Below are 27,400 nucleotides of genomic sequence, written 5' to 3'. Positions count from 1 at the left end.
AGAGAAAATCCTGAAAGCAGCTTGGGATGAGATCTGTAACCTACAACGGTAGAAAATCAGACTGGCAGCAGACCCATCCACAGAGACCTGGCAGACCAGAAAAGACTGCCATGATATACCCAGAATGCTAAATGAGAAAAATACACAGCCAAGAATACTTTTATCAAGCTAGGATGTTATTCGAAATAGAAGGGGAGATAAAAAGCTTCCAGGACAAACAGAAACTAAAAGAATTTGTGATCACCAAACCAGCCCTATAAGAAATAGTAAAAGGGGGGCGCCTGGGTGGCTCAGTGGGTTAAGCCTCTGCCTTCGCTCAGGTCATGATCTCAGAGTCCTGGGATGGAGCCCACATCGGGCCCTCTGCTCAGTAGGGAGCCTGCTTCCTCCCCTCTCTCTGCCTCCCTCTCTGCCTACTTGTGATCTCTCTCTGTCAAATAAATAAATAAAATCTTTAAAAAAAAGAAATATTAAAAGGGGACCCATTGAACAGAAAGAAAGACAAAAGTAACAAAGACCAGAAAGCAATAGAGACAATATACAGAAACAATTATTTTACAGGTAATACGATGGCAGTACATTTGTATCTTTCAGTAGTTACTCTGAATGTAAATGGGTTAAATGTCCCAATCAAAAGACACAGGATATCAGACTAGATTAAAAAACAAGACCCAACAATATGCTGTCTGCAAAAGACTCATTTGAGACCCAAAGTAACCTCCAGATTGAAAGTGAGGGGGTGGAAAACCACTAATCATGCTAATGGACATCAAAAAACAGCTGGGGTAGCAATCCTTGTAACAGGCAAATTAGATTCTAAACCAAAGACTGTAATAAGAGATGAGGAAGGACACTATAAAATAATTAAAGTGTCTAGTCAACAAGAAGATCTAACAATTGTAAATTTTATGCCCCTTACATGGGAGCAGCCAATTATATAAGTCAATTAATTAAAAAATTAAAGAAATACATTGATAACAATAAAATAATAGTAAGGGACTTTAATACCCCATTCGCTGCAATGGACAGTCATCTAAGTAGAAGATCAACAAAGAAATAAGGGCTTTGAATGAAACACCGAACCAGATGGACTTCACAGATATTTTCAGAGTGTTCCATCCCAAAGTAACAAAATACAGATCCTTCTTGAGTGCACATGGAACATCCTCCAGAATAGATCACATACTGGGTCACAAATCAGATCTCCACTAGTACCAAAGGACTGGGATCAATCCCTGCATATTTTTGGACAACAATGCTTTGAAACTGGAACTCAATAACAAGAGGAAATTTGGAAAGAATTCAAATACATGGAGATTAAAGAACAGCCTACTAAAGAATGAATGGGTCAACCAGGAAATTAAAGAATTAAATTTATGGAAACAAGTGAAAACACAACTGTTCAAAGCCTTTGGGATATAGCAAAGGTGGTCCTAAGAGGGAAGTATTAGTAATACAAGACTTTCTCAAGAAACGAAAAAGGTCTTGGGACGCCTGGGTGGCTCAGCTGGTTAAGCGGCTGCCTTCGGCTCAGGTCATGATCCCAGCGTCCTGGGATCGAGTCCCACATCGGGCTCCTTCCTCGGCAGGGAGCCTGCTTCTCCCTCTGCCTCTAGCCTGCCACTCTGTCTGCCTGTGCTTGCGCTCTGTATCTCTCTCTCTCTCTCTCTAACAAATAAATAAAAATCTTTAAAAAAAAAAAAAAAAGAAACGAAAAAGGTCTCAAAAACACAACCTAACCTTACATCTAAAGGAACTGGAGATAGAACAGCAAATAAAGCCTAAACCCAGCAGGAGAAGAGAAATATTAAAATCAGAGCAGAAATCAATGAAATAGAAACTAAAACAACAGTAGAACAGATCAATGAAACTAGGAGCTAGGTCTTTGAAAGAATTAACAAGATTGATAAAACCCTGGCCAGAATTATCAAAAAGAAAAGAAAAAGGACCCAAATGAATCACAAATGAAAGAGGGGAGATGGCAACCAACACTGAGGAAATACAAATAATTATAAGAACATATTCTGAGCAACTATCTGCCAACAAATTAGGCAATCTGGAAGAAATGGATGCATTCCTAGAGACATATAAACTACCAAAACTAAAATAGGAAGATATATAAAATCTGAACAGACCCGTAACTAGCAAGGAAATTGAAGCAGTAATCAAAATTCTCCAAACAAACAAAAGTCCAGGGCTGGATGGCTTCCCAGGGGAATTCTAACAGATATTTAAAGAAAATTAATACCTGGGCGCCTGGGTGGCTCAGTGGGTTAAGCCGCTGCTTTCGGCTCAGGTCATGATCTCAGGGTCCTGGGATCGAGTCCCGCATCGGGCTCTCTGCTCAGCGGGGAGCCTGCTTCCCTCTCTCTCTCTCTCTGCCTGCCTCTCCATCTACTTGTGATTTCTCTCTGTCAAATAAATAAATTAAATCTTTAAAAAAAAAAAAAAAGAAAATTAATACCTATTCTTCTGAAGTTGTTTCAAAAAACAGAAAAGGAAGAAAAACTTCCAAACTCTTTCTATGAGGTCAGTATTACTTTGATCCCCAAAACAGACAAAGACCCCAACCAAAAAGGAGAATTACAGACCAATATCCCTGACAAACATGAATGCCAAAATTCTCACCAAAATACTAGCCAATAGGATCCAGCAGTACATTAAAAGGATTATTCACCAAGACCAAGTGGGATTTATTCCTGGGCTATAAGGGTGATTCAACATCCGCAACTCAATCAATGTGATTCACTACATAAAAGAAAGAACAAGAACCATATGATCCTCTTAATAGATGCAGAAAAAGCATTTGACAAAGTACAACATCCTTTCTTGATTAAAACTCTTCACAGTGTAGGGAGAGAGGGAACATACCTCAATATCATAAAAGCCATATACAAAAAGCCCATAGCAAATATCATTCTCAGTGGGAAGAACTGAGAGCTTTTCCCCTAAGGTCAGGAATATGACAGGGATGTCCACTGTCACCACTACTGTTCAGCACAGTACTGGAAGTCCTAGCTTCAAAAATCAGACAACAACAAGAAATAAGACATCTGAATCAGTTAAAGAGGAAGTCAGACTCATTCTTTGCCGATCACATGATGCTTTACGTGGAAAACCCAAAAGATTCCATCCAATAGAACTCATACAGGAATTCAGCAGAGTGTTGGGATATAAAATCAACACAGAAAAATAAGCTGCATTTCTATACACTAACAGTGAGACAGAAGAAAGAGAAATTAAGGAGTTGATCCCATTTACAATTGCCTCCAAAACCATAAGACACCCAGGAATAAACCTAACCAAAGAGGCAAAGGATCTGTACTCAGAAAACTATAGAACATTCATGAAAGAAACTGAAGCTGACGCCAATAAATAGAAAATTGTTCCATCCCTCCTACACTGTTGGTGGGAATGCAAACTGATGTAGCCACTCTGGAAAACAGCACAGAAATTCCTCAAAAAGTTGAAAATAGACCTAACCTACAACCCAGCAATCACACTACTGGGTCTTTACTCTAAAGATACAAATGTAGTGATCTGAAGGGGCACATGCACCCAAATGTTTATAGCAGCAATGTCCACAATAGCCAAACTATGGAAAGAGCCCAGATGTCCATCAACAGATGAAGGGATAAAGAAGATGCGGTATATATATACAATGGAATACTATGCAGCCATTAAAAGAAATGAAATCTTGCCATTTGCAATGACATGGATGGAACTAGAGGGTATTATGCTGAGTGAAATAAGTCAATCAGAGAAAGACAATTATCATATGATCTCCCTGATGGGAGGAATTTAAGAGGCAATGTTGGGGGGGTCGGGGGTTCGGGAGGGAAAAAAATGAAACAAGATGGGATCAGGAGGGAGACAAACCACAAGAGACTCTTAATCTCACAAAACAAACTGAGGGTTGCTGGGAAGAGGGGTATGGAGAGGGTGGTTGGGTTATGGACGTTGGGGAGGGTGTGTGCTATGGTGAGTGCTGTGAAGTATATAAACCTGGTGATTCACATACCTGTACCCCTGGGGCTAATAATACATTATATGTTAACAAAAAATTAAAAATTAAAAAAAGAAAATCATTCCATGTTCATGGATTGGAAGAAAAAATAATTGTGAAAATGTCTACGCTACCTAGAGCAATCTATATGGTTAATGCAATCCCTATAAAAATACCATCAACTTTTTTCACAGAGCTGGAACAAATAATCCTAAAATTGTCTGGAACCATAAAAGACCCTAAAGGAATGTTGAAAAAGAAAAAGCTGGACGCATCACAATTCCAGACTTCAAGTTCCAAAGCTGTAATCATCAAGACAATATGGCACTGGCCCAAAAACAGGCACATAGATCAGTGGAACAGAATACAGAACCCAGAAATGGACCCTCAGCTCTATGATCAACTAATCTTTGACAAAGCAGGAAAGATTAGCCAATGGAAAAAAAGTCTCTTCAATAAATGGTGTTGGGAAAATTGGACAGCCACATGTAGAAGAAGGATAATGGACAATTTCCTTATACCATACGCAAAAATAGACTCAAAATGGATGAAAGACCTAAATGTGAAATAGGAATCCACCAAAATCCTAGAGGAGGGATACCTGGGTGGCTCAGTTGGTTAAGCGTCTGCCTTTGGCTCAGGTCCTGATCCCAGGGCCAGGGATCAAGTCCCACATTGAGTTCCTCGCCCAGTGGAAAGCCTGCTTCTTCCTCTGCCTTCTCTGCCTGCCACTCCCCCTTCTTGTGCTCTCTAAATAAAATCTTTAAAAAAAAAAAAAAAAAGCCTAGAAAAGAACACAAGTAGCAAACTCTGTGACCTCAGCCACAGCAACTTCTTGCTAGAAACATCTCCAAAGGCAAGGGAAACAAATGTAAAAATAAACTATTGGGACTTCATCAAGATAAAATGCTTTTGCACAGCAAAGGAGACAGTTGTCAAAAGTAAAAGACAACCAACAGAATGGAAAAAGATATTTGCAAATGACATACCAGACCAAGGGTTAGTATCCAAAATCTATAAAGAACTTGCCAAGCTCAACAGCTGAAAAACAAATAATCCAATCAAGAAATGGGCAGAGGACATGAACAGACATTTCTCCAAAGACATACAAATGGCAACAGATACATGAAAAAAATGCTTAACATCACTTAGCATCAGGGAAATACAAATCAAAACCACAATGAGATACCATCTCACACCAGTCAAAATGGTTAAAATTAACAAGTCAGGAAATGATAGATGTTGGCGAAGATTCAGAGAAAGGGGAATCCTCTAACAATGTTGTGGGAATGCAACTGGTGCAGCCACTCTGGAAAACAGCATGGAGTTTCCTCAAACAGTTAAAAATAGAGCTACCCTACAATCCTGCAATTGCACTACTGTGTATTTATCCCAAAGATACAAATGTAGTGATCTGAAGGGGCACATGCACCCAAATGTTTATAGCAGCAATGTCCACAATAGCCAAACTATGGAAAGAATCCAGATGTCCATCGACAGATGACATGGATAAAGAAGATGTAGTCCATATACACAATGGAATACTACTCAGCCATCAAAAAATGAAATCTTGCCATTTGCAACAGCATGTATGGAACTAGAGGGTATTATGCTGAAAGAAATAAGTTAGTCAGAGAAAGACAATGATACGATCTCACTCATATAGGAAATTTGAGACACAAAACAGAGTACCATAAGATGAAATCAGAGAGAGAGAAAAACCATAAGAGACCCTGAATCATAGGAAACAAACTGAGGGCTGCTGAAGAGGAGGGGTGGGGTGATGGGGTAAGTGGGTGATGGGCATTAAGGAGGGCCCAAGCACTGGGTATTACATAAGACTGATGAATCACTGACTTCTACCTCTGACACCAATAATCATTATATACTAATTAATTGCATTTAAATTTTTAAAAAGGAAAATAAAATAAAATAAATTACAACTTTTGTGCTGCAAATGATACCATCAAGAAAGTGAAATGAGAACCCACAAAATGGTAACTAATACTCCAAATCATCTATCTGGCTCAGTGGGTTAAGCGTCTGCCTTCGGCTCAGGTCATGATCTCAGGGTCCTGGGATCAAGTCCCACATCAGGCTCCTTGCTCAGTGGGGAGTCTGCTTCTCTCTCACCCTCTCCCTCTGCCCCTCCCCCCACTCATGCTTTCTCTCTCTCTCTAACTCTCTCTCTCTCATAATTAAATAGAATTAAGGGGCGCCTGGGTGGCTCAGTGGGTTAAGCCGCTGCCTTCGGCTCAGGTCATGATCTCAGGGTCCTGGGATCGAGTCCCGCATCGGGCTCTCTGCTCAGCAGGGAGCCTGCTTCCCTCTCTCTCTCTCTGCCTGCCTCTCTGTCTACTTGTGATTTCTGTCAAATAAAAAAAAAAAATAGAATTAAAAAAAAAAAAAAAGAATAGGGGCGCCTGAGTGGCTCAGTGGGTTGAAGCCTCTGCTTTCGGCTCCAGTCAAGATCCCGGGGTCTTGGGATCAAGCCCTGCGTCGGGCTCTTTGCTCATTGGGGAATCTGCTTCCTCCTCTCTCTCTGCCTGTCTCTCTGCCTACCTGAGATCTCTGTTTGTCAAATAAATAAATAAAATTTTTTAAATAAATAAAGAAAGAATAAAAAGGTATGTAATACAATTTAAAAATAGGCAAAGGATATGCATAGAGATTTCTCCAAAGAAGATATGTAAATTGGCAATAAGCACATAAAAATGAAAGTCATTAGCCATTAGGCAAATGCAAATCAAAACCACGATGAAGCATCCGTTCCGGGAGAGCTGGAAGGGCTTGAGTCAAAACGGTAGCCAACAGCCGTTGGTGAGGTTGGGAAGAACAAGCAAGCAGCCCTCCTGCTTTCTGGTAGGAATGTAAGTGGCACTGCCACTGTGGAAACCAGTTTGGCAGTAACTCTAAATGTTAATGAGAGTTACATTATGACCCAGTAATTCCACTCCAAGGAGTTCACCCAAGGGAAAGACTTGGGCACCATCATCCATGGCAGCCTTCTTCGTAATAGCCAAGAAGTGGGAAATGGCCCAGCAACTGAGAGTGACAGATAAGTAACATGTGGTATATGTGTTTGATGGAATATGGAGCCATGAAGGGAAATGAAACCTGCTTCAACAAGGATGAACTTTGACATCACTCTAAGTGAAGGAAGCCAGACACTCAACCACCTGGGGCATGACTCCGTTTCCGTGAAAGGTCCAGAAAAGGCACATCTACAGACAGAAAGCAAATTAGTGGTTGCCAAGGCTAGGAGGACAGGAGAACTGAAGAGTGACAGCTAAGGGTTGTGAGATTTTTTTGGAAGGTGATAGGAATGTTCTGGAAGCAGATACAGATTGTGCAACACTGTGAACGCACTAAAAGTCCCTAGTGGTGGGGCGCCTGGGTGGCTCAGTGGTTTAAGCCTCTGCCTTCGGCTCGGGTCATGATCTCAGGGTCCTGGGATCGAGCCCCACGTCGGGCTCTCTGCTCAGCGGGGAGCCTGCTTCCTCCTCTCTCTGCCTGCCTCTCTGCCTACTTGTGATCTCTCTCTGTCTATCAAAAAAAAAAAAAAAAAGTCCCTAGTGGTAAATTTTATGTTGTGTGTAGTGTACCACAATAAAAGAATAAATCTTTTTTTAAAAACAGATTTATTTATTTAGTTGAGAGAGAGAGAGAGAGAAAGGGAGCACATGCATGTGAGTGGGGAGGGGCAGAGGGAGAGAGAGAATCTTCAAGCAGACTCCCCACTGATCACAGAGCCCAACGCAGGCCTCAACCCCACAACTCATGAGATCATGACCCAAGCCAAAACCAAGAGTTGGACACTCAGCTGACTGAGCTACCCAGGCACCCCACCAAAAATAAATAGGTTTTTAATTGAAATTTAAAGTACATTTGAATCTACACACACCTCAATTAATTCTGACAAAGTGAACACACTTGGTAACAAGCACCCAAATCCAGAACATTTCCAGTACCCCAGAAACTCTCACTGTGACTCCTATAATCATTGTCCTCTAAAACGGCTTTAAGAAATAAACTGGTGGGTGCCTGGGTGGCTCAGTGGGTTAAGTCTCTGCCTTTGGCCCAGGTCATGGTCCCAGAGTCCTGGTACTGAGTCCCTGCTTAGCTGGGAGCCTGCTTCTCCCTCTGCCCCTTCCCCTTGCTCATGATCTCCCTCTGACTCGTGCTCTCTCTCAAATAAATGAATAAAAATCTTAAAAGGAAAACAAAACTCGTCTCCCTCGGGGCTCCTATGAACCTCCTCTCTCTTCTTAGAGGCCACACCTGTTGGGGGCTCCTGGTTTGTTTTCCGAGCTCACCTACCCGCTGACGTCTCACGGTGCCCCCTTCCACTCCCTGCTTCCACAAAACACATTTTAGTTAGGTTGCAATTCCTTCTCTTCGTCACTTAAATACAATTCTACAACTTCTGTTTCTTGAGGTTTCACCTTTAGAGACCAGGGTATAACTCTCCTCTTGGTTAAGACAGAAGGATACAGTTTCCCAAGGTTCCCACTTTGTCAACAGGCTGATTACAGATGTTCATAAGAAGTCTTAACGAGGGGCACCTGGGTGGCTCAGTGGGTTAAAGCCTCTGCCTTCAGCTCAGGTCGTGATCTCAGAGTCCTGGGATCGAGCCCCGCATCGGGCTCTCTGCTTATCGGAGAGTCTGCTTCCGCCTCTCTCTCTGCCTGCCTTTCTGCCTACTTGTGATCTCTCTGTCAAATAAATAAATAAAATCTTAAAAAAAAAAAAAAAAAGAAGTCTTAACGAGCCCTGTTATAGCCATCCAGGGAAACACTGGAACTTTCCCCCAATCCACATGTTCAGATCTTAGCCAAGGGCCAAACTTAGAAGCAGGCCTTTCTAGAACTACTAGGCTAACTCTCTTCTGCACGCTCCCTTCGCCCTTTGCCAAGCATCTTGAAAGCAGAATATGATCACTAGGGACCCATACAGCAGGGAGAGATGAGCTCAGTTACACCCCGCAGGGATCTCGGACTTAGCCAGGGGCAGGGAAACCCACAAATCGTGGAAAGTGCAGTATCTAGGCCACACCTTGCTGTCAGGTGGGCTCTTGGACGCAGAATCTAAATTCAAAGCTAGACGCTGTGTGGGAAGGCAGCAAGGGGAGTTCCCTTCAGAAAGAAAGAAAGCTTCCAGAACAGTTCTGAAAAACCAAGATCAGTAACGCTCTCTCCTCTCCTCCCATGAGCATCCTAGTACAGGGGTTTTGTTTTTCTCTAGTGTTTAAAAAAAAAAAAATCGCTTCTTGGCCTTTTGGCTAAGATCAAGTGTTTAAAAAAAAAAAAGTCATTATTGGGAGGCTGAGTGGCACAGTCATTTGAGTTCTCTGACTCTAGGTTTCCCCTTGGGTCACCGTATCAGGGTCCTGGGATCAAGCTCCATGTTGGGCTCTGTGCTTGGTATGGAGTCTGCTTGAGATCTTCTCCCTCTCCCCCTCTGTCTGCCCCTCCTGCTCACGCTCTCTCTCTCTCTCTCTCTCACTAATAAATAAATAAATCTTTTTTAAAAAACCAGTATGTCCCATTCAGTAACTAAAACTTTAATTCATTTTCAGTCACTCCCTACCCTCACCCAGACCTTTGTCGGGAAGGGTTCCACACAAGAAGGACAAAAGTATTTTTGAAGGAAAAAAAAAATTTATTCTATAAATTTTTATATCTTTATAATAATAAATTATATAAATAATAAATATTTATAAAAATTAATATTTATAAATTATAAAATAAATATTTATAAAAATAAATAGATAATGAATATATATCCAGATAAAATAAATATACATTATATATAACTTTTGTATATTTATATATTAATATATAATAATATATTATTATATATTATATATAATATTTATATACTTATATATAAATATATATTATATATAATAAATATATCTGGATATATATTTATATAAAATATTTATAAGAATGTTTTATATAAATATATATCCATATATATATTTATATCTGGAAAGACTCCTTAGGTTCAGGAAATAAGGCAAAATCCTGCTTTTTCAAAAGTGTTCAAAATGGGTTTCTATAACTCTCTACCCCTTCCACTCTGACCACGGATCTAGTGAGGCCCCTGGAAAAGATAATGTCTTTCGGGGGGACAGCTGCACTTAGCAGATGGCCCCACTAAGGTGTGTACCAAGAGAAAGTGAGGAAGGAAGAATCAGTCTATCCGTCTACCGATGGAAATTGCAGCTAAAGGAAAAATCAAATGCAGCAATCCACAGCCATGGGATGTCCTCCGTCCATCAGGAGTTGGGGGGAGGGTCACAGTCCTTGTGACATGCCCTCACCCAACCCACTGCTTTGGGCAGGAATCACAGTTAGGAAGGCAACGAGTCTGCACCAGAAACAGACAATGAGCAGCTGGGTTTTAACTTGTGCCATCAAACCTTTCGGGGGGCCTGGGTGGCTCAGTGGGTTAAAGCCTCTGCCTTTGGCTCAGGTCCTGATCCCAGGATCCTGGGATCGAGCCCCGCATTGGGCTCTCTGCTCAGTGGGGAGCCTGCTTCCTCCCTCTCTCTCTGCCTGCCTCTCTGCCTACTTGTGATCTCTGTCTGTCAAATAAATAAATAAAATCTTAAAAAAGAAAGAAAGCTTTTCATCGTGGACACCTGCAACAACCAGACGGTCCAGCAGCATCCCTAATGTTTTCACAGAATCTGCTGCACAGGGGGGTGTCCCAAATCTGCCCAGCTCCTCAGATGCAGTGATTTTACCTGATTTTAGCTCCACGCAGCTTGCGATGGGGCTGAAACAGCAGCAGATGTCAGCTTGGAGGCGGAGCCAGGCATCTGGGATCTGTGAATGCCGGATTCCAAAAGTCAGTGGCCAAAAGGTAACGTGTAAGATGATGGATACACTCGTTGGCTTGACTGTGGCAAACCTTGCACAGTGCCTATACTGTTTATCAAAATATCACATTGTATACCTTGATTATCATCAAGGCAATTTTTGTTAGACCTCCCTAAAGCTGAGGGGGGAAAGGCTCTGGCTTTTCTTCTGTTGCAGCCAAGCGAGACAGCTTTCCTAACCCTTTGTGTCATGTTGGTCTTAGAGCCCAAGTGGATGTCCTCCAAACTATGCCTTTAACAGTCACACAGGCAATTTCACGAGAGCTCATTAGCAACGAAACAAACTGCTTTTTCAAGCCTCAAAGGTGTATCTCCATTTGGAGACTGCTTCTCCTTCTCAGTGGTCTTTCCCCTTCCCCCAACCCCAGAAGCTCCAAAAGGCAAAAATCATGGTAAGAATCTAGTTACAGAAGATTGCTCTGGTTTCAATACTCAAAAGATTTCACGGGTGCCTGGGTGGCTCAGTGGGTTAGGCCTCTGCCTTCAGCCCAGGTCATGATCTCAGGGTCCTGGGATCGAGCCCCGCATTGGGCTCTCTGCTCATCAGGGAGCCTGCCCCTTCTCTCTCTGCTTGCTTGTGATCTCTGTCTGTCAAATAAATAAATAAAATCTTTAAAAAAAAAAAGAAAAAGATTTCAAATTCCAAGGAAAGTTACATCTCTTTGATGGGGACGATCCCTCTGGCACTTATTAAATTATAGGCATATGACATTTGACATCAATGTTAACCATACATCTAAATACAATAGCTAGGAAATACAAAGGAATTTTTAAAATTCTTTCTCCTTTAATTTCATTGCAGATGAGAGTCCTGAAATCCGAGTTTCTCAGGACCAGCCAAGGCTTCAACCTTACAAGCAGGCCTTTCCGTGAATGGCAGCCTGGAGCCTGCCAGGTTCCCTCCTCTCTGCATACCAGGGCCCAGTGGAGGATGGGTCTTAAGGGCCCCTCTGAAGAGAAGGCACCAGGAGCAAGGTCTCTAGGACCCACCCAGCTCCCAGCTCAGTTGGACAGAAGGTGGCAACTTGGAAGCAAAGAGAAGAGAGAGCCACCCTGGGCCACCGCTGACCTGTTATCCTACCCGGCCCAGCCTGAGAAGGAGAATTAGGAGGGAACACGGGGGCTCCAGGAACTGGGCCCTGCAGGCTCTCCCTCCCGGGTTTCTGGCGGCCACTGGAAGAGGAACCTAGCAGTGTACCCACAGTGTGGCTGAGATCCACAGTGTTTCTGGAAGCAAAGTCCAGGGGTAGGACAGAGACACCAGCCCAGGCCAGCTGTGCCACTCACCTGCCTTCAGCACTCTGAGGCTGCTGATTATGTGCTCCCTGGTTTCGGTAAACATTGACTGTGTGCCTAGGACAGCAGCCAGGCCAGGCTGCAGAAGCGGGGGCTCGACTTGGCCACTGTGAACAAAGGGACACAGCGGAAGGCTGAGGGGGCTGCATCGAGCCTTTCTCCTCTCACGGAACCTTCTGGCCTGTGAGCTCTGTTCTGGGCTACCTCCATGCCATTTTCTCAGTTGGAAACCTAGACCCGGGGGGCTGAGGGGGACACTGAGAGAAGCCTGACAAGACACCCCCAGGACGGGCAGAAGAAGGAGGTGGGACTAGCTGGCCAGCCTCCAGACCTGCCCAGAAAACAGAGGAGAGAAGCTGGGGGAAACTGTCTGGATTGGCGGAAAAAGATCCAGTTTCAGAAGCGAAACAGGCCAGGGTTTGGGTCTCTCTCTTCCCAGATTTGCAATCTTGCAGACCTACGTTCGCCTCTCCGGGGCTTCAGTTTCCCCATCTGTCTGGTGGGAATATCAACATCTCCAATGTGTATAGGAGGCAGTGCGGCCATTAGAAGGGTGCTCACGGAGTCAGAAAAACCCGGTTCACATTCCAGCTCTCCTATGTCTCTTGCTAATTGCACGGCCCCGAAAAGTTCTCGAAGCGTCCTGGGTCCCGTCTCCAGGGTTGCGGGCTAAGCTGACCAGTGGCAGAGCTCAGCCTCTGACCTGCTGAACCTCAGACCTGCTGCTGGGGAGTGCCCACGGTTTCCTGGGGGACACGGCAACTTGAGAGCCGCTCAGGGGGCCTGGTGGGGTTTGCCAAGGAAGGCGGGAGGTGGTGGGGGGGTCTTCCCTGGCACAAGCCCCTCTCTGCTCCCCGGTGGGAAGGGAAGAAAGAAGGAAGGAGGAGAGAGGCCTCGGGCACTTTCTTGCCGCTTGTCACTTTCTCTCCTTTGAAATATGGCAATGTTGGACCCACTGATCCTTGAAGTCATCACTAGACATGCTGATCTGTTTTCCTGTATTTAAAAAAAAAGAAAAAGAAAAACAAGGGCTGGTGCAGGACATTTTGGGAACCCAAGTGATGCAAGAGAGCAGGGGGTCATAACACAGTCATGGGCCAAGACTGGAAGCCTCAGAGACTGGAAAAAGTTTCCAGGCAATGACGATAGTTGAAAGTCAGTTCCCTGGACAGAGGGCAAGATGGCTCAGCAACAGAGTTTCTGGGGATTGGGGCAGAGCACGCGGCAGGGGGCTGTCCTGGAACCCTCAGGTGAATGCCAGGGCTGGCCAGCAGTCAGCATTCTATCTTTTAGGAATGTGAGACCTAAGGACTTGGGTGTGGCTTTGCTGGGAGAGCTCTGAAATTTCCCCCCGAGCCCTCTGCTCTCCCTTCCACCACCCTGCAGATACTGAGAACCTGGGCAGGGGGCAGGGGGCAGGGCCATAACCTCTTTCCCATTACTCAGGCTGTGGCAACCCCAAGGACCCCTGTTCTCTATTGCCCAAAGCCCTAAAGAGATGTAAGTAAGCATAACCAACATTAACAGAGAAGTGTCTGTGTGCTGGGCTCTACTCCAAAGACTTATACTTTATCTCACTTAAACCCAACCCATGCTATTATTGCTTCCATTTTACACATGGGGAGACTGAGGCTCAGAGGGCTTCTGTGGCTTTCCCCAGTCACATAGTACGTAGCAGGTCCAGGATTCAAACCCCCATACCCATGCCTCTAATCACTATGGAGTACAATGCTTTTACCTAATTATAAACCACATGCTCGCTATGCAAACAGGGCTTCAATACCAATCCCTAATTTCTCCTCAAATTCTCCCTAAACAGCCACCAATGCACTCCATCTGGCCTTGACTTCTGAACTTTGGATTCTGCAGGGCAGAGGTCATAGTCCCCACCCGGGGTCCTGGAGTGCGTCCTTGGCTCTCTGCCTTGGCTCTGTCCCACTGGCCAGTGGCCCTGAGGAGTCACTCCCCTTCTCTGGGCCTGACGACATCACCCTGTCCACTGAGGCCGCAGCCAGATCAGAGGCTCCCAAGCCTGGGAGTTTCCAGGGTTCGTGCAGATCCAGCCCATTCCTAGGAAGGCCAGGAAGCCAGGGGCGGGATCTCCTCCGTCTTAAATACTCTGTCCAGCGCTCCACTGGCCTCTTGTCCCAATCTCGGAGCAGGAAGCGTCACCTAGATCAACCATGGTAAGGGCCTGCCCTGGGGCACAGCAGCCTCCCCCGTGATGATCTACAGTGAGACTTCTAGAAGCGCCTTATGTCTGAGCTTCCAAGTCTCACTGTCCTTTTCTTTCTCCTTAGACAACTTACAGCGACAAAGGGAAGAAGGTAAGCAGTAGGGGAAGTGTGGGGTCCGGGCCCTGGGAAACTGGGATGTCAGTAAAGAGCAGAAAAGGAACCTCAGTGGGTACGTGATACCCCAAGATGCTCGCCCTAATCTCTCGCCTTCCCATCCCCCCAAGACTGAGCTGGACCCAACCCGGCTCTCCGAAGAAAAAATTACCTCTTCTTAAATTCGTGCTAATCTCTCAATCCTGTCTGGGAGTTCTTTCTAGATTGTTTTTTTTAATGTGTAATCTCTACCCACTATGTGGGACTCAAAACTCACAACCCCAAGATCAAGAGTCGCATGCTCTACTGACTGAGCGAGCCAGGTGGCCCTAGAAGTTCTTTCAAAGGTCTAACTTAAATCCGTGTTGCTGTAGCACACAGCAGCTCCCCCTCTGGTGAAATCTGGGCAGGCCTCCCGGAGGGGGCTTTCCGATCTCCAACACCCAGGAGCTCGGTTTCTCCATGAGAACCCTTTTTAGGGGCTTGGCAAGGCCGCAGGGTGTTTGGCTTCTCAGTTTTGGAATTAAGGCTGGGACAAGGAAAGTGGTTAGGGGACACCTGTCCATCCACACTTTTCTAGACCCACTTCCAGAGACTGAGCCTCTCCCCCTGTCCCCCTCCTGCAGCCTGAGAGAGGCCGATTCCTCCATTTCCACTCGGTGACCTTCTGGGTTGGCAATGCCAAGCAGGTAAAAGCTGGGGCCAGGTATTAGAGCAGGCAGAGGACGGGCCAGAGGACCTGCTGGACAAGGGCGGGTCCCCACCTGGGCCTGTGATTGGTCCCTGTGTGGGGAGGGTCAGGGCCAATGTTGGGACCATCCCAGATACACAGAGACTCTTTAGATCCTAATTACACAATCAGGGCCTTGGACCCCACCAAGAAACTTATCTGATACTGGAAAGGGCCAGGGAGCCGCCTTTCATCCCAGGATGTATTCTGCCCCTGGGGCAACAGGGCCAGCAGGCTGATGGGGACTGGAGGTTTTGCGAGGGTTGGGGTCCCCCAGCCTGGCCCTCAGGAACCCCTTTGCAACTCTGTGATTCAGGCTGCGTCATTCTACTGCAACAAGATGGGCTTTGAACCACTAGCCTACAAGGGCCTGGAGACGGGTTCCCGGGAGGTAGTCAGCCATGTCATCAAGCAAGGCAAGGTGAGTCCCCACCGCAGGACCCCACTCACCCAGCAGGCCAGCCTCTCTGCCCTCGCCGGTCTCTGAGCCTCCTAAGGGCTCTGGTGCCTCTGGGTGAAGCAGACCTGGAGGCCCTCTCCCCAGGCCCACCTGGTTCTCTCCCAGGATGTCTGGCGAGGCTAAGGGAACAGGAGCTGAGAGCTCCCACCGGCCCCTCCTTTGGCACCTTTGTATAACAGACCACAGGGATCTTAGTTTCGTCTCCTTCTCGGCCTGGCCCGATGTTGGCCTCACAGATGTTTGGGAGAAGTTGACAGAGGCCTCAGACATCAGAGCTGAAAGTCTGACTAGTGCCCCCATCCCTGGGAGTCCTGGCACTTTCTCCCATGGGGGGCCCAAGCAACAGCTTATCTCAGAGGGGAAACTGAGGCAGAGAAGGGGCTGAAACCCAGGGTCAAGGAGTCCTTCCTGGCTGGGAGGGGTGATCTGATCCAAATGCCCCACGGGTGTGTCTCACACGGGGGGGGGGGGGGGGGGGGGGGAAAGGGGTGCCTGACCCACCGGCTACACCTCCTCCCTCCGCTGTGCCTTAGATCGTGTTCGTCTTCTCCTCCGCCCTCAACCCCTGGAACAAAGGTGAGGAGGCCCAGGGGGTTCAGCATGCCGGGGAGTGAAGACTCACTATCATGAGGGGCGGGGTGCTCAGGGATAGGAAGGGGGTCTGGTTCAGCAAGGGTTCCCAGCCTAGAAGAACATGGAGCCCAGAGGCTGACCGTCGAGGTGAGGGAGCCATGACTCCAGCGCCATGACCTCCCCCACCTGCCACAGAGATGGGCGACCACCTGGTAAAGCACGGCGACGGAGTAAAGGACATCGCGTTTGAGGTGGAAGACTGTGACTACCTCGTGCAGGTGAGCCCGCACCTGGGCTGCCCTCTGCCTGCCACAGGGGCCTCCGTGGGTCCGGGCTGGAGGGCCCGTCATGTTGGAACGACAAGCCCAGACACTGGTGTGATGCACGCCCGAGTTCCGGGGATACCCTGGCCCTCGCTAGCTGCAGGCCCTCTCGCTGAGCCTCAGTTTCCACATCTGTAAAATGGGGACAAGCACAGTGCCTACGTCACTGAGTTGGACACGGAGGACACAAGCCCGTAATTACCACTTCTTGAGCAGGACTCTGAACCAAACGCCGTATTCAAGAAGCAGCTCAGAGGTTCAGAGCATAGAAGCCAGAGGCTGACTGCCAGGTCTGAATCGTATTACTGTTAGACTTTGCGCAAGTGACTTAACTTCTCTGTGCCTATAGATCTCATCACCTACAGAATGGAGGCAGGAACAGTACCTTTCCTGTAATGTTGCTAGGAGGGAGAAGGAGTTTGGTAAATACCTTCACCAACGCCTGGCATGTGATAGGCACAGCCATGCACATAAATGTGGAAGCCATGCCCAGAAGGCCCTGCAGGGGGTCTGACGCACAGCAGGTGCTCAGTCAGGCCCAGCTCTGATTCTTCCTCTCCCGCCTCCCACCGCCTGGTTTACAGATGGGGAAGCTGAGGCCTGGAGATGGGGGAGAGTGGGTTAGCAGAGGTGGGACACAGCCCCACCCCACCTGGTTTGTCTCTCATAACCCCAACTCTGGGCCTGGGCCTCAGTTTTCCTATCTGCCAAATGGGCACACGGCATAGGGCAACAGCTGATGCTGGCTGTGGTTCCTGCCCGGGGCTGGGAACGCTGGAGGAGCCTATGGCAGGCCGAGGTGGGGAGCAGCTAGCCAGGGGTCTGGGAGGGTCCAGCGCTTCCTGCCTCCCTGCCCCATCTTCTCTGCAGAAAGCCCGGGAACAAGGTGCCAAAATTGTGCGGGAGCCCTGGATAGAGCAAGATAAGTTTGGGAAGGTGAAACTGGCCGTGTTGCAGACGGTGAGTTCGCTTCGGTGCCCCTACCCCTCGTGCTGTCAGCTCCTCTGAGATGCCAGGATTCCCCACACCCCTCCCCGCCCCCTCATGCCAACCCACCCTGGTGCTTTGAAGCAGACATTCTCCCTCAAGTCTGACTACCCGTAAGCCTTGGCCAGTTTGCAGAAGGTGATGGGAGCCACCAGTCCCCCCCTGGTGCTTCCCTTCGTCCTCTGTGGATGGGGGTGGGGGGTTGGGGAGGGCGTCGGGAGGCGGGTGGTAACGATACACCAAGGACGTAAACTGAGGACAAGGGCTTTGAAGACGGGGAAAGTGGGGTCTGGGGAAGCCCTACCCAGCTCTAGCAGTAGGACTTTGGGCAAAGCACTCCTCCTCTCTGGGACTCCACTGAAATGAGTGAGGACGGTGGCTGGACCACCTGTGTGGCCCGCAGCATGCTACTTAACCCTATTCTTCACCGATAACCCCATCCATGGTCACTGCAAGGCTCAGATGAGATCATTCACATCCAGAACTTAGAACAATGGTGCCTGGGATCTCACACCCCAGCAAAGATTCCCAGGTCTGTGTTACTGCCACACAGAGATGATCATAGGTCCCACCTCCTCAAGGCTAAATACAACTTAAAGATTGTCAAGATGATCAAAAAAACCCTTTAAAAAAAAAAAAAGATCTTAAAGATTTTATTTATTTATTGAGGGGGGAGGGGCAGAGGGAGAGGCAGAGAGAGGATCTTAAGCAAACTCTTGAGGAGGATGGAGCCTAACATGGGGCTCGATCCCACGACCCCGAGGTCATGACCGAACTGAAATCAGGAGCCAGATGCTTCACCAACTGAGCCACCCAGGTGCCCCTTAAGATTTTATGTTTTAAGTAATCTCTCCCTAGTGTGGGGCTTGAACTCACAACCCTGAGATTCAGAGTCTCACACTCTACCAGCGGAGCCAGCCAGGTGCCCCAGAACCCTGTGATGTCATCTGAGCCAATGCCCTCATCACTCTCACTTAGTCAGTACCTTTGTATGGAGCGCCTCCAGCGAGCTGGGCAGTTCTAGGTGCTGAGGACTCCGCGAGGAGGAAAACAGTGACCCTGCCCGCGCAGGGACTCTGGTCCCGTGGGGCAGGCGGACTGCCAAAGAGAAGTCCCAAACAAATGACAGATTGCAATTCATTTCAGAGAGGAGAAGTGACTTACCCAAGATCACACAGAGAGTTAGGGTCAGACCCCGCTTGGAGTGGTGTGGGCACCACGAGATGGGGCGCAGTCTTGGCAGGGATGGGGTCTCGGGCCAAGCCGGGCTGTTTTCCACCCATAGTACGGGGACACCACGCACACCCTGGTGGAAAAGATGAACTACACTGGCCGGTTCTTGCCTGGATTCGAGGCCCCAGTATCCGTGGACCCCCTACTTTCCAAGCTGTGAGTGCCCCTCGGGCTGGGGTGGTGGGAGCAGAAAGTCCTGAGGCAGGGGGTGAGGGGAGGGGCGGAAAGCCATGCTTTACCCTCCATGCAGACTGAGCATCTCTGAGCTGCCCTGAGAGGCTGCTGGGGAACGCCTGAGGGTCCCTGAGGGTAGCCTGAAGAGGCAGCACCACAGGTTCCTAAGCACCTAGGCTCTGGAACCAACTGCTTGGGCTCGAAACCCCACTCTGCCATTTTTTAAAAAAGATTTTATTTATTTATTTGAAAGAGAGCGTGTGCACAAGCAGGGAAAAGCAGACTCCCTGAGGAGCAGGGAGCCCGATGCGCAGGTGACCCCAGGACCCTGAGATCACGGCCTGAGCTGAAGGCAGCCGCTGAACCAACTGAGCCACCAGGCACCCTAGGGCTCGGTCATTTCCTAGCTATTTAACCTCTGTAGTTACTTTATTCCTCTCTGCCTCAGTTCCCCATCTGTACAATGGGGCCAGTAATAGCACACCAGTCATGACACCTGCAAGGTGCCCCAGTAGGCGCTATGTCACAGTGAGCTGTCACTGTGGGGAAGGGGAGGTGTAGGAACTAACCCTGTCCTCACCTCCTAACGGCTTCCTCCCCACCCCCATCCCTCCCCCCAGGCCTACCTGCAGTCTCGAGATCATCGACCACATTGTGGGAAACCAGCCTGACCAGGAGATGGTGTCTGCCTCTGAGTGGTGAGTCCCTAGCCCAACCCCTCGCTGCAAAGGAGACAGGCCCACTCCCCAGTTCTCTGCTCAGGACACGTGAGTGGGAAATGGAGCCCAAGGGAGAGGGAGCTTCGCCTGATGTCCCTAAGCCATCTGCTCCCAGAGGACCAGAGGCTTGAAGGCTCAAAAGGAGCCACAAGTCCTCCCTCGGAGGACTCTTGGGGAAGCTTGGCACACAGGACGTCACAGTCCAGGGAGATCTGGAGGAAGTCTGTCACTACCCCAACAGCAGCCTCATGCAAAACAGAAACAGGTTCCCTTCTCGAAGCACTTCTCTTGGTCGGACCCGTGCCAGACCACACAGGTCTTGTCATGGGACACTTCACGTTCCCCTGAAGGAAAATAGTCAGAATCGAGGTCCTGGTGTACCATGTGTGTGAGGTGAGCAGTGGCTCCTTTTTGGAGCCTGCTCAGGAGACAAATTCTGGAAGGCGGAAGTCGGGGCAAGGACCCAGTCCCTGCTGTGCACGCAGAGCCCATGTGTCCTTACGGCCACCCCGCAGGTACCTGAAGAATCTGCAGTTTCACCGGTTCTGGTCCGTGGATGACACGCAGGTGCACACAGAATACAGCTCCCTGCGCTCCATCGTGGTGGCCAATTACGAGGAGTCCATCAAGATGCCCATTAATGAGCCGGCCCCGGGGAAGAAGAAGTCCCAGATCCAGGTGGGGCCTTTCCTAGACCCTGGGGCCCTGGCTGCGGAAGAAGAAAGCAGGGAAGAGCTTGGGTAACAGGAGCCAATGACCGTATTTGCCTGGTTTCCCGCCCACAGGAATATGTGGACTACAATGGGGGCGCTGGGGTCCAGCACATCGCTCTCAAGACCCAAGACATCATCACAGCAGTGAGAAGCTCATTCCTGGTCCTAATTCACCTTTCATCTAGCTCCAGAGCCAATCTCTGCAAAATGGAGGGGAGAGTGGGGGGCGGGTAGTGGCAATCCTGGGCCCCCCTTGCCAGCCCATATGGCCGACCGGGCTCTCTTACTAGTTCCTGTTACTCAAGGGCAGGCACATTCTCTCTCACCCCAGAGAGTTCCCTTTCTCTGCTGTCAGAAACACTGCTGGCTTTACAAGTAGCAGGTGCCAGAGTAAGAGGAAACCTGGATTCTAGTCTTAGTTCTGCAAGTGACTTGCTGTGTGTCCCTGGGGGATTCAGCCCCCAATCTGGGCTTCAGTTGACTCACCTTGAAAATGAGGATATTGGGCTACAAGATTGATGAGGTCCTCTGAGCCACGTTAAATGTGCTGAGTCTGTGGAATCAGCCTATTCCTAAGGCGGCCATATATCAGAGTGGACACGAGCCTGACTGTCCCATTCTATCCTGGCCTAACGGAGAAGTCACTGCATGACCTTGGCAACTCCATTCACTCACCCAGGCTGGGTATGGGGCACCTACTATGTGCTGAGCACCCTTTTAGGTACTTGGGATGCATGAGCCGACAAGACGATAGTCTCTGCTCTAATGATGGCAGAAAACCCAACAGGGAAAGTATATGTGTTAGATGGTGTGAGTGCTCTGGGGGAAACCAAGCAGGACGATGGGAGAGGGAGGGTGAAGGACACTGCACATTTACAGAGGACGGTCAGGAAAGGCCATGCTGAGGAGACATCCGGGGACACAGAGTTGGAAGGAGGGCAGCATGCGGACATCTGGGAAAAGTGCTCGAAGCAGAAGCGACAGGCCAGGCAGAGGAAGGCTGAAGGAGATCAAATGTGGCTGGAACAGAAGGAGCAACAATGAGGGGGTAGGGGATGAGGTCAGCAGGTGGGAGTGAGGACAGACGGTGAGGGCTCGGGATGTGACTCTGAGACAAGACCCCGTGGGGTAAGCAGAGGAGGGACGTGCTTTGACTTGTGTTTTTAAATAAAACCCCTCTATTATGTTGAGAGCAGATATTTAATCTCTCGCTGCCTCAGTTTTGCCAGCTATGAAATGGGGGTAATAATTTGTCCAGGTGCCTCAAAAAATGACGGCATGGACATAATGAGGCAATACACGGAAAGTGCTCGAGACAGGCACATAAGGAGAATTCCATAAACGTTAGTGATTACTGTTCTTCTCCCCGGGCCCACAGGGCTCCAGTGTGGAAAGGCATGAGGTCACGGGGATGCATCTTGGCCGGCAAGGGGAACTAGGATAGGGACTCTGCCTGCTCCTGGCTGAGGGTGTCGTGCATGGAGAGAGGGGACTGACCCTGACGCTTCCTTGAGACAGATTCGCCACTTGAAAGCGAGAGGCATGGAGTTCTTGGGTGTTCCATCATCATACTACAGACAACTCAGGGAGAAGCTCAAGACTGCCAAGATCCAAGTGAAGGAGAACATTGATGTCCTGGAGGTGAGGCTAGTGTAGGACCCTTGAATTCCACCTCACCTCACAAATACTATCTAAGCCTCTACCCTGCATTAGGCACTGGGACACAGAAGGAAAACCAGACCAGGTCCCCGTGATCATGGGACTTGAAGGCTGGTGGGGAGACAGAGGACAGGCAAATAAATAACAACACAAACACCATCGAAGAGAGAGATGGTTCTGCACAGAAAATTAAAACAGGTTACGACAGAGAGTGAGCTAGGGTTACTTTACCAGAGGTGATCTGGGAGGGCCTCTCTGAGGAGGTGACTTTTCAGTGAACTCTAAACAATAAGGGGGAGATGACTGTGTGAAGGGCTAGGGGAGGGACAGTGCTGGTGGAGGGAGAAGCAAGCACAGGTGAGTCAGGAGCAAGTTGCAAGTGTCCGAGGAGCAGAACGAAGGCAAGAAGAGATGAAAGGAAGTGTCTGGGGACTGGCCTAGGTCCCTGAGGTAGGCAGGGGCTGATTCCTCTTACAGGCTCTTTAGAAGTTGGGATTTTGTTCTTCTGTGCCCAGACACCACTGGAAGATTTTGTTTTGTTTTGTTTTGGTCACATATAAGGTCACATATTGGGGCACCGGGTGGCTCAGTCAGTTGAACGTCTGCCTTTGGTTCTGGTCATGATCCTGGGGTCCCAGGTTGGGATCAAGCCCCATGCCAGGCTCCCAGCTCAGCTGCTCAGTGGGGCCCCCTGCTCAGCAGGGGGTCTGCTTCGCCCTCTCCCTCTGCCCCTCCCCCCACGCCTTCTCATTCTCACTCTCCCTCTCAAATAATAGAATCTTTTTAAAAAGTTAAAAAAAATAAAGAGCACAATTCAGTGGTTTTTAGCTACTCACTATGTTGTGCAGCTATCATCAAAATCAATTTTAGAACATTTCCATCACCCCAAAAAGAAACTTCACACCCCTTATCACCTCCCAGTCCCTCCATGTCCTCCCCGCCCCCCGCCTGGCTCCCCGCAGCCCTAGGCAAACATTCATCTGTCTTCTGTCTCTAAAGATTTGCCTATTCTGAACGTGTCATATAAATGGACTCATGCACTACGGGATCTTTTGCGTCGGGCTTCTCTCACTGAGCATGTTTGCAAGGCTCAGGTGTCCGTTGTAACAGGTGTCCATGCTTCCTTCCTCTTTGTGGCTGAATTACCATTGTCCATTGTGTGGGTCTATCCCATTTTTCTTACCTACTCATCAGTTGATGGACATTGGGTTGTTTCCATTTTTGGGCTATTATTTTGAGTAACGCTGCTGTAATACAAGTTTTTGTGTGGACCTGTGTTTTTAATTCTCTCGGGAGTATACCTAGGAGTGGACCTGCCAGGTTATAGGTAACCCTTTTGAGGACTCGCCAGCTTTCTGCAGGGGGTTGCAACCATTTTACATTCCGCCAGTAACACAGGAGGGTTTTGATTTCCACTGGAGGATTTTAAACAGGGGAACGACATGATCTGATTTTTTAAAAAAGATCCCTTGGGGTGTCTACGGAGAGGCTGGATTGTAAGGAGGCAAGACGGAGGCAGGGAGACCTGTGCAGAGGCCACTGGGGTGATCCAGGACAGCCATGGGGGCTTACACATGGTCTGTGGCAGGCAGATGGTAACAGGAAAATTTAGGGATCTATTTGGAGGTGTCTGGAATTGCGGGAGAATGGGGTCTTTTCTTGGCTCTCGGGTGCAGGAGTTTTCATGGACTTTCTAAAAAGACTCCACCTTGCCCGGTTGGGGTGTGGGCCAGCCGCCCCTCTAACTCAGCCTCCTGCCTCCTACCTAGGAGCTGAAAATCCTGGTAGACTACGACGAGAAAGGCTACCTCCTGCAGATCTTCACCAAGCCCATGCAGGATCGGCCCACGCTCTTCCTGGAAGTCATCCAGCGCCACAATCACCAGGTACCAGCTACCCCCGACAAGCCCCCGACGCCAGGAAGGGTAGTACGGTTGGCTTTCTCTAGGCCCGCAGCTCACCTTCTTCTCTCTCCCGCTCCAGGGTTTTGGAGCCGGCAACTTCAACGCACTGTTCAAGGCTTTCGAGGAGGAGCAGGACCTACGGGGTAACCTCACCAACCTGGAGACCAACAGCTCCCTACGCGGCATGTAGGCCCCGCGGGCCCCGCGGACCCACCGAGGCCTCGCCCACCCGTGACGTACGGTGGGCCACGCCCTCAGTCCTGGAACACGCCCGCCGCACAGACCCTGAACTGCAAGCCAGCCTTACTGGCCCCTCCCTTTAGATCCCGCCCACCAACCCAGTACGCCCCAGGTGTTGACCACGCCCCCTAGGGTGGGCCACTCCCTGCTCCCGCCCTCCGGAATAAAGCCGACCCGGGTCCAGTGAGCGGTCTTGGTGTTTGAGCCGGGCTGGAGCAGTGACGCCCTTTGGCCTGCAGGGGGAGCTCAGGGCCGCAGCATTGCGGGAGGCGTCGCTTTCCGGCTTCGGAGCCCTGCCGAGGCCGAAGCCGGGAGGGAGTGGACTGCGTTTTGCCAAGTGGGACCGCGCGGGTCAGGGAGTATTCTGGAAACAAGGGGTGCAGAGAGCTGACACGGTAGAGGGGAAGACTATTATTTCACAGAGGGTTATGAAGATAAAGCGGCGATGATGAGATTGTGTAATGGTAAAACTGGGAGGAGTGCAAATTTTGGTTGAGAGAGAGCCCCTCTGGAGAGACGACATTTGGGACCCAGCCACGGAAAAACCTGGGGAAGGAGCATACCCGGGAAGGGTAGCAGGCCTTGAGGTGAAACCGTGCTTGACAGCATCCCGTCTGATGACTTGATGATATTTAAAGACGAGCTCTCCCTAGGTTTGCTGCTCTGCGCCCCAACTTCTGGGCATCAGAGAGAGGAAGGTGTTAGCCAGGGGACTTCGGGGCACACCCCTGCCCAGGAACCTAAGGACACAGTTCCTGGTCTGAGAAGTAGAGCAGGTGGGGGTGGGGAGCTCTGAGCCCCTCAGCTTCTGCCTTCGGGTTTTAAAAACCAGAAAAGGAATTGGGGACAAATGGGGTCTCTTCTGCTTCGGCAGGCGGATCATTGAGCATAAGGAAAAATTCTAAGTTGGTAAAATAGATTGTAGAAATCAGGGCTTCTAGGATCATGAACTTCAGAAATAAAAAGAACAGCAGTGAGAAGTCAGAGGAACAATGGCAACCCTGGTTAAAAATATTCTACCTCCATTGTCCCATGGCTTATGCAAAGCAGAGAAATTCTATATCTCAGGAGGTTGCAAACTGGTGGCTCATGGGCCAAATCTGGCTCACAGATGTATTTTATTTAGTCTGTATAGTTTTAAACAAATGTGAGTCATCATTTCAGAAAGTTGGATATTTCACATACAAATTGTAGGATTCTGGTTCTTCTTGGAATAACCAGGCAGTTCTGGGCTTGTCTTCCTATGCAGTAACAATCACCTCGTGCCAAGTGGTGGGTGCCTCCTTAGACGGGACAAGGGCAGAGCGGACCCTCATTAGCTGAGCACAGACTAGGGAGCAGGATTGCCTGGGTTCATACCCCAGGTCAGCTGCTTGCTAGCTGTGTGAACTTGGGCAAGCTACTCAGCTTCTCAGGGCCTCCCTTTTCCTTGTCTGTTAAATGAGGATGGTAACAACACCCACCTCCTAGCACTGCAGTACCTTTAATAGCAGATGTTTAAAACAGTGGCTCTTGGCATGATGTCACTGGTATGTGTTTGCTTTTGTTATTTTGGGAGAGGGCCCTGGGTGAGGGGTCTTGCCTGAGTCTGCCTGGCACTTCCTCCTCCCCATCCCACCCTGGTCTACACGCAGATGGCTCAAATTGGGGTTTCCTTTTTGGCGCCCACAGCAGGACCAGGGAAGAAAGGACTTGTCCTATGGGACTGAGAGGGCAGAGGGGGCAGTGGATAGATTTGAATAAGGGAGGAGAACCGTCTGACTTGGTAGTGGAGGGAAAAGGAGAAGTTCGGAGTTTCTGGGGTTTGGGTTTAGGTAACCAGCCACAGCCGTGGTGGGTGGAGGGACAAATAGAAGTGCCATTGACCAAGGTGGAAATTAGGGCAGGAGGAGCAGGTTCAAGAGAGAAGATGAAGGAAACTCAAATTTGGATGTTTCCTTTCTTTGCCTTTGGCTAGTTGCCCTGGGTCGTCCTCACTGCCCTGCCAGGCCCCCCACAGCGTCTGCCTCCCCCTGCCCCCAACTCAGCACCTCTCCAACCTCATTTCCTTTACTCCCGGCCCCCTCATTTAGCTGCAGCCGCATGGACCTCCTCTAGGCTGGTCCTCAAACACACCAGCCATCTTTAGCCTCAGGACCTTTGCACTCACGATTCCTTCTGTCTTCACTACTCTATTTCGTGGTGTCCACAGCACTGCCTCCCTGATCTCCTTTGAGTTTTGTTCACATGTGTGCTAAGCAGACTGCCCTGACCACTGTATTTAAAATCTCACCCCCTCTCAACAGATAAGGCCTTTCTCATAGCTGTTTTTCTCACTATAGCATGTGTTCTTCATGTTTGCCTGACTCACAAGAACACAATCACATAAAGCCGGGGGGGGGGGTGTTTTCTCCAACCCTGTGTCCACAGTGCCTAGAGAACCGTCTGACACCTCATAGGTGCGCAGTCACCTTGGCTGAATGGACAGAATGACCAGCAACTGCTCTCTCCTGGTCAGTCTCAGCTTTTTCTGTCCCCACAAATCCACCTTCGGTGGTGTTCCCCTGTCTGGAGGTACGATTCTGGAAAGCAGCCCACCAACAAGGGCATCTCCCCTGCCTTCACAAGTGAGGCTGCAAAGAACATCCGTGTACATTCTGTTGCCTGCGTGTGACTGTCAGGCTCGACTCCAGGCAGCAGAACACCTGTGCTGAAAGTTTTTGTGCATTTTTAAACCGATTGTTAATATCTACTTTTTCTTCTTGGAGGTTGTGGCCATTTGAGCTTACACTAATGATGTCCAAGTGCCTCCAGCCCCATACTAGCCAACGTTGGCTATTTTGTGGTAGAATTTACATGTCCCTAGTGAGAAGGGAGGTCAGGCACTTTTTTTTTTTTTTTTTAAGTCAAACTGCTTATGGCTGGGGTTTGGCATCTGTCCTTCTCAGGGGTTAGGTGGACATCTAACAAAGTCTCCAGGGACCCCTGTGGCTACCCCGCCACAGGATCAGGAAGAGTTGAGACCCACGGGGCACAGAGGCCAGAGCCTCAAACACCACAAACACTAGATTCACTTAATGCTTCTCGTCTTCTATTTTATCAGTCTCTTCCCCCTCAAATGCAAACCAGAGGGCTGTCTCAAAAGGAGTAGTGACCATCTTTGAGATACTCCCTTTCCCATTGGA

The 27,400-nt window shown here is 48.9% G+C and overlaps 1 protein-coding gene, 1 long non-coding RNA gene and 1 pseudogene across 2 annotated transcripts in view; 2 read left to right on the top strand and 1 right to left on the bottom strand.

Annotated features, from left to right (window-relative positions):
• The window catches only part of LOC116571968, a 43,095-nt gene extending 18,938 nt beyond the window's left edge, over positions 1-24,157 (bottom strand). Inside the window, exons 1-3 of the long non-coding RNA XR_004278066.1 lie at positions 24,054-24,157; positions 20,240-20,429; positions 10,761-10,842 (exon numbers count right to left, since the gene is read on the bottom strand). This is a non-coding gene — a long non-coding RNA (uncharacterized LOC116571968). The remainder of the gene's footprint in view (positions 1-10,760; positions 10,843-20,239; positions 20,430-24,053) is intronic.
• On the top strand, positions 9,268-9,410 carry LOC116572584 (annotated as a pseudogene).
• Positions 14,272-24,423, top strand: HPD (4-hydroxyphenylpyruvate dioxygenase). The gene is made up of 14 exons (XM_032310559.1): positions 14,272-14,377; positions 14,492-14,518; positions 15,148-15,210; positions 15,568-15,672; positions 16,245-16,287; positions 16,480-16,562; positions 17,478-17,567; positions 18,880-18,983; positions 19,622-19,699; positions 20,236-20,398; positions 20,506-20,577; positions 21,952-22,074; positions 23,862-23,978; positions 24,076-24,423. The coding sequence occupies exons 1-14, from the start codon at positions 14,375-14,377 to the stop codon at positions 24,184-24,186; spliced, it is 1,182 nt and encodes a 393-aa protein (XP_032166450.1). The 5' UTR covers positions 14,272-14,374; the 3' UTR covers positions 24,187-24,423.
• Positions 24,424-27,400: the final 2,977 nt, after the last annotated feature.

This window comes from Mustela erminea, chromosome 13 (genome assembly GCF_009829155.1).
Source record: "Mustela erminea isolate mMusErm1 chromosome 13, mMusErm1.Pri, whole genome shotgun sequence".
In the NCBI taxonomy this organism is placed as follows: Eukaryota; Metazoa; Chordata; class Mammalia; order Carnivora; family Mustelidae; genus Mustela; species Mustela erminea.
Note: the sequence above shows the minus strand (reverse complement) of the source record. Positions and strands in the feature narration are given on the sequence as shown.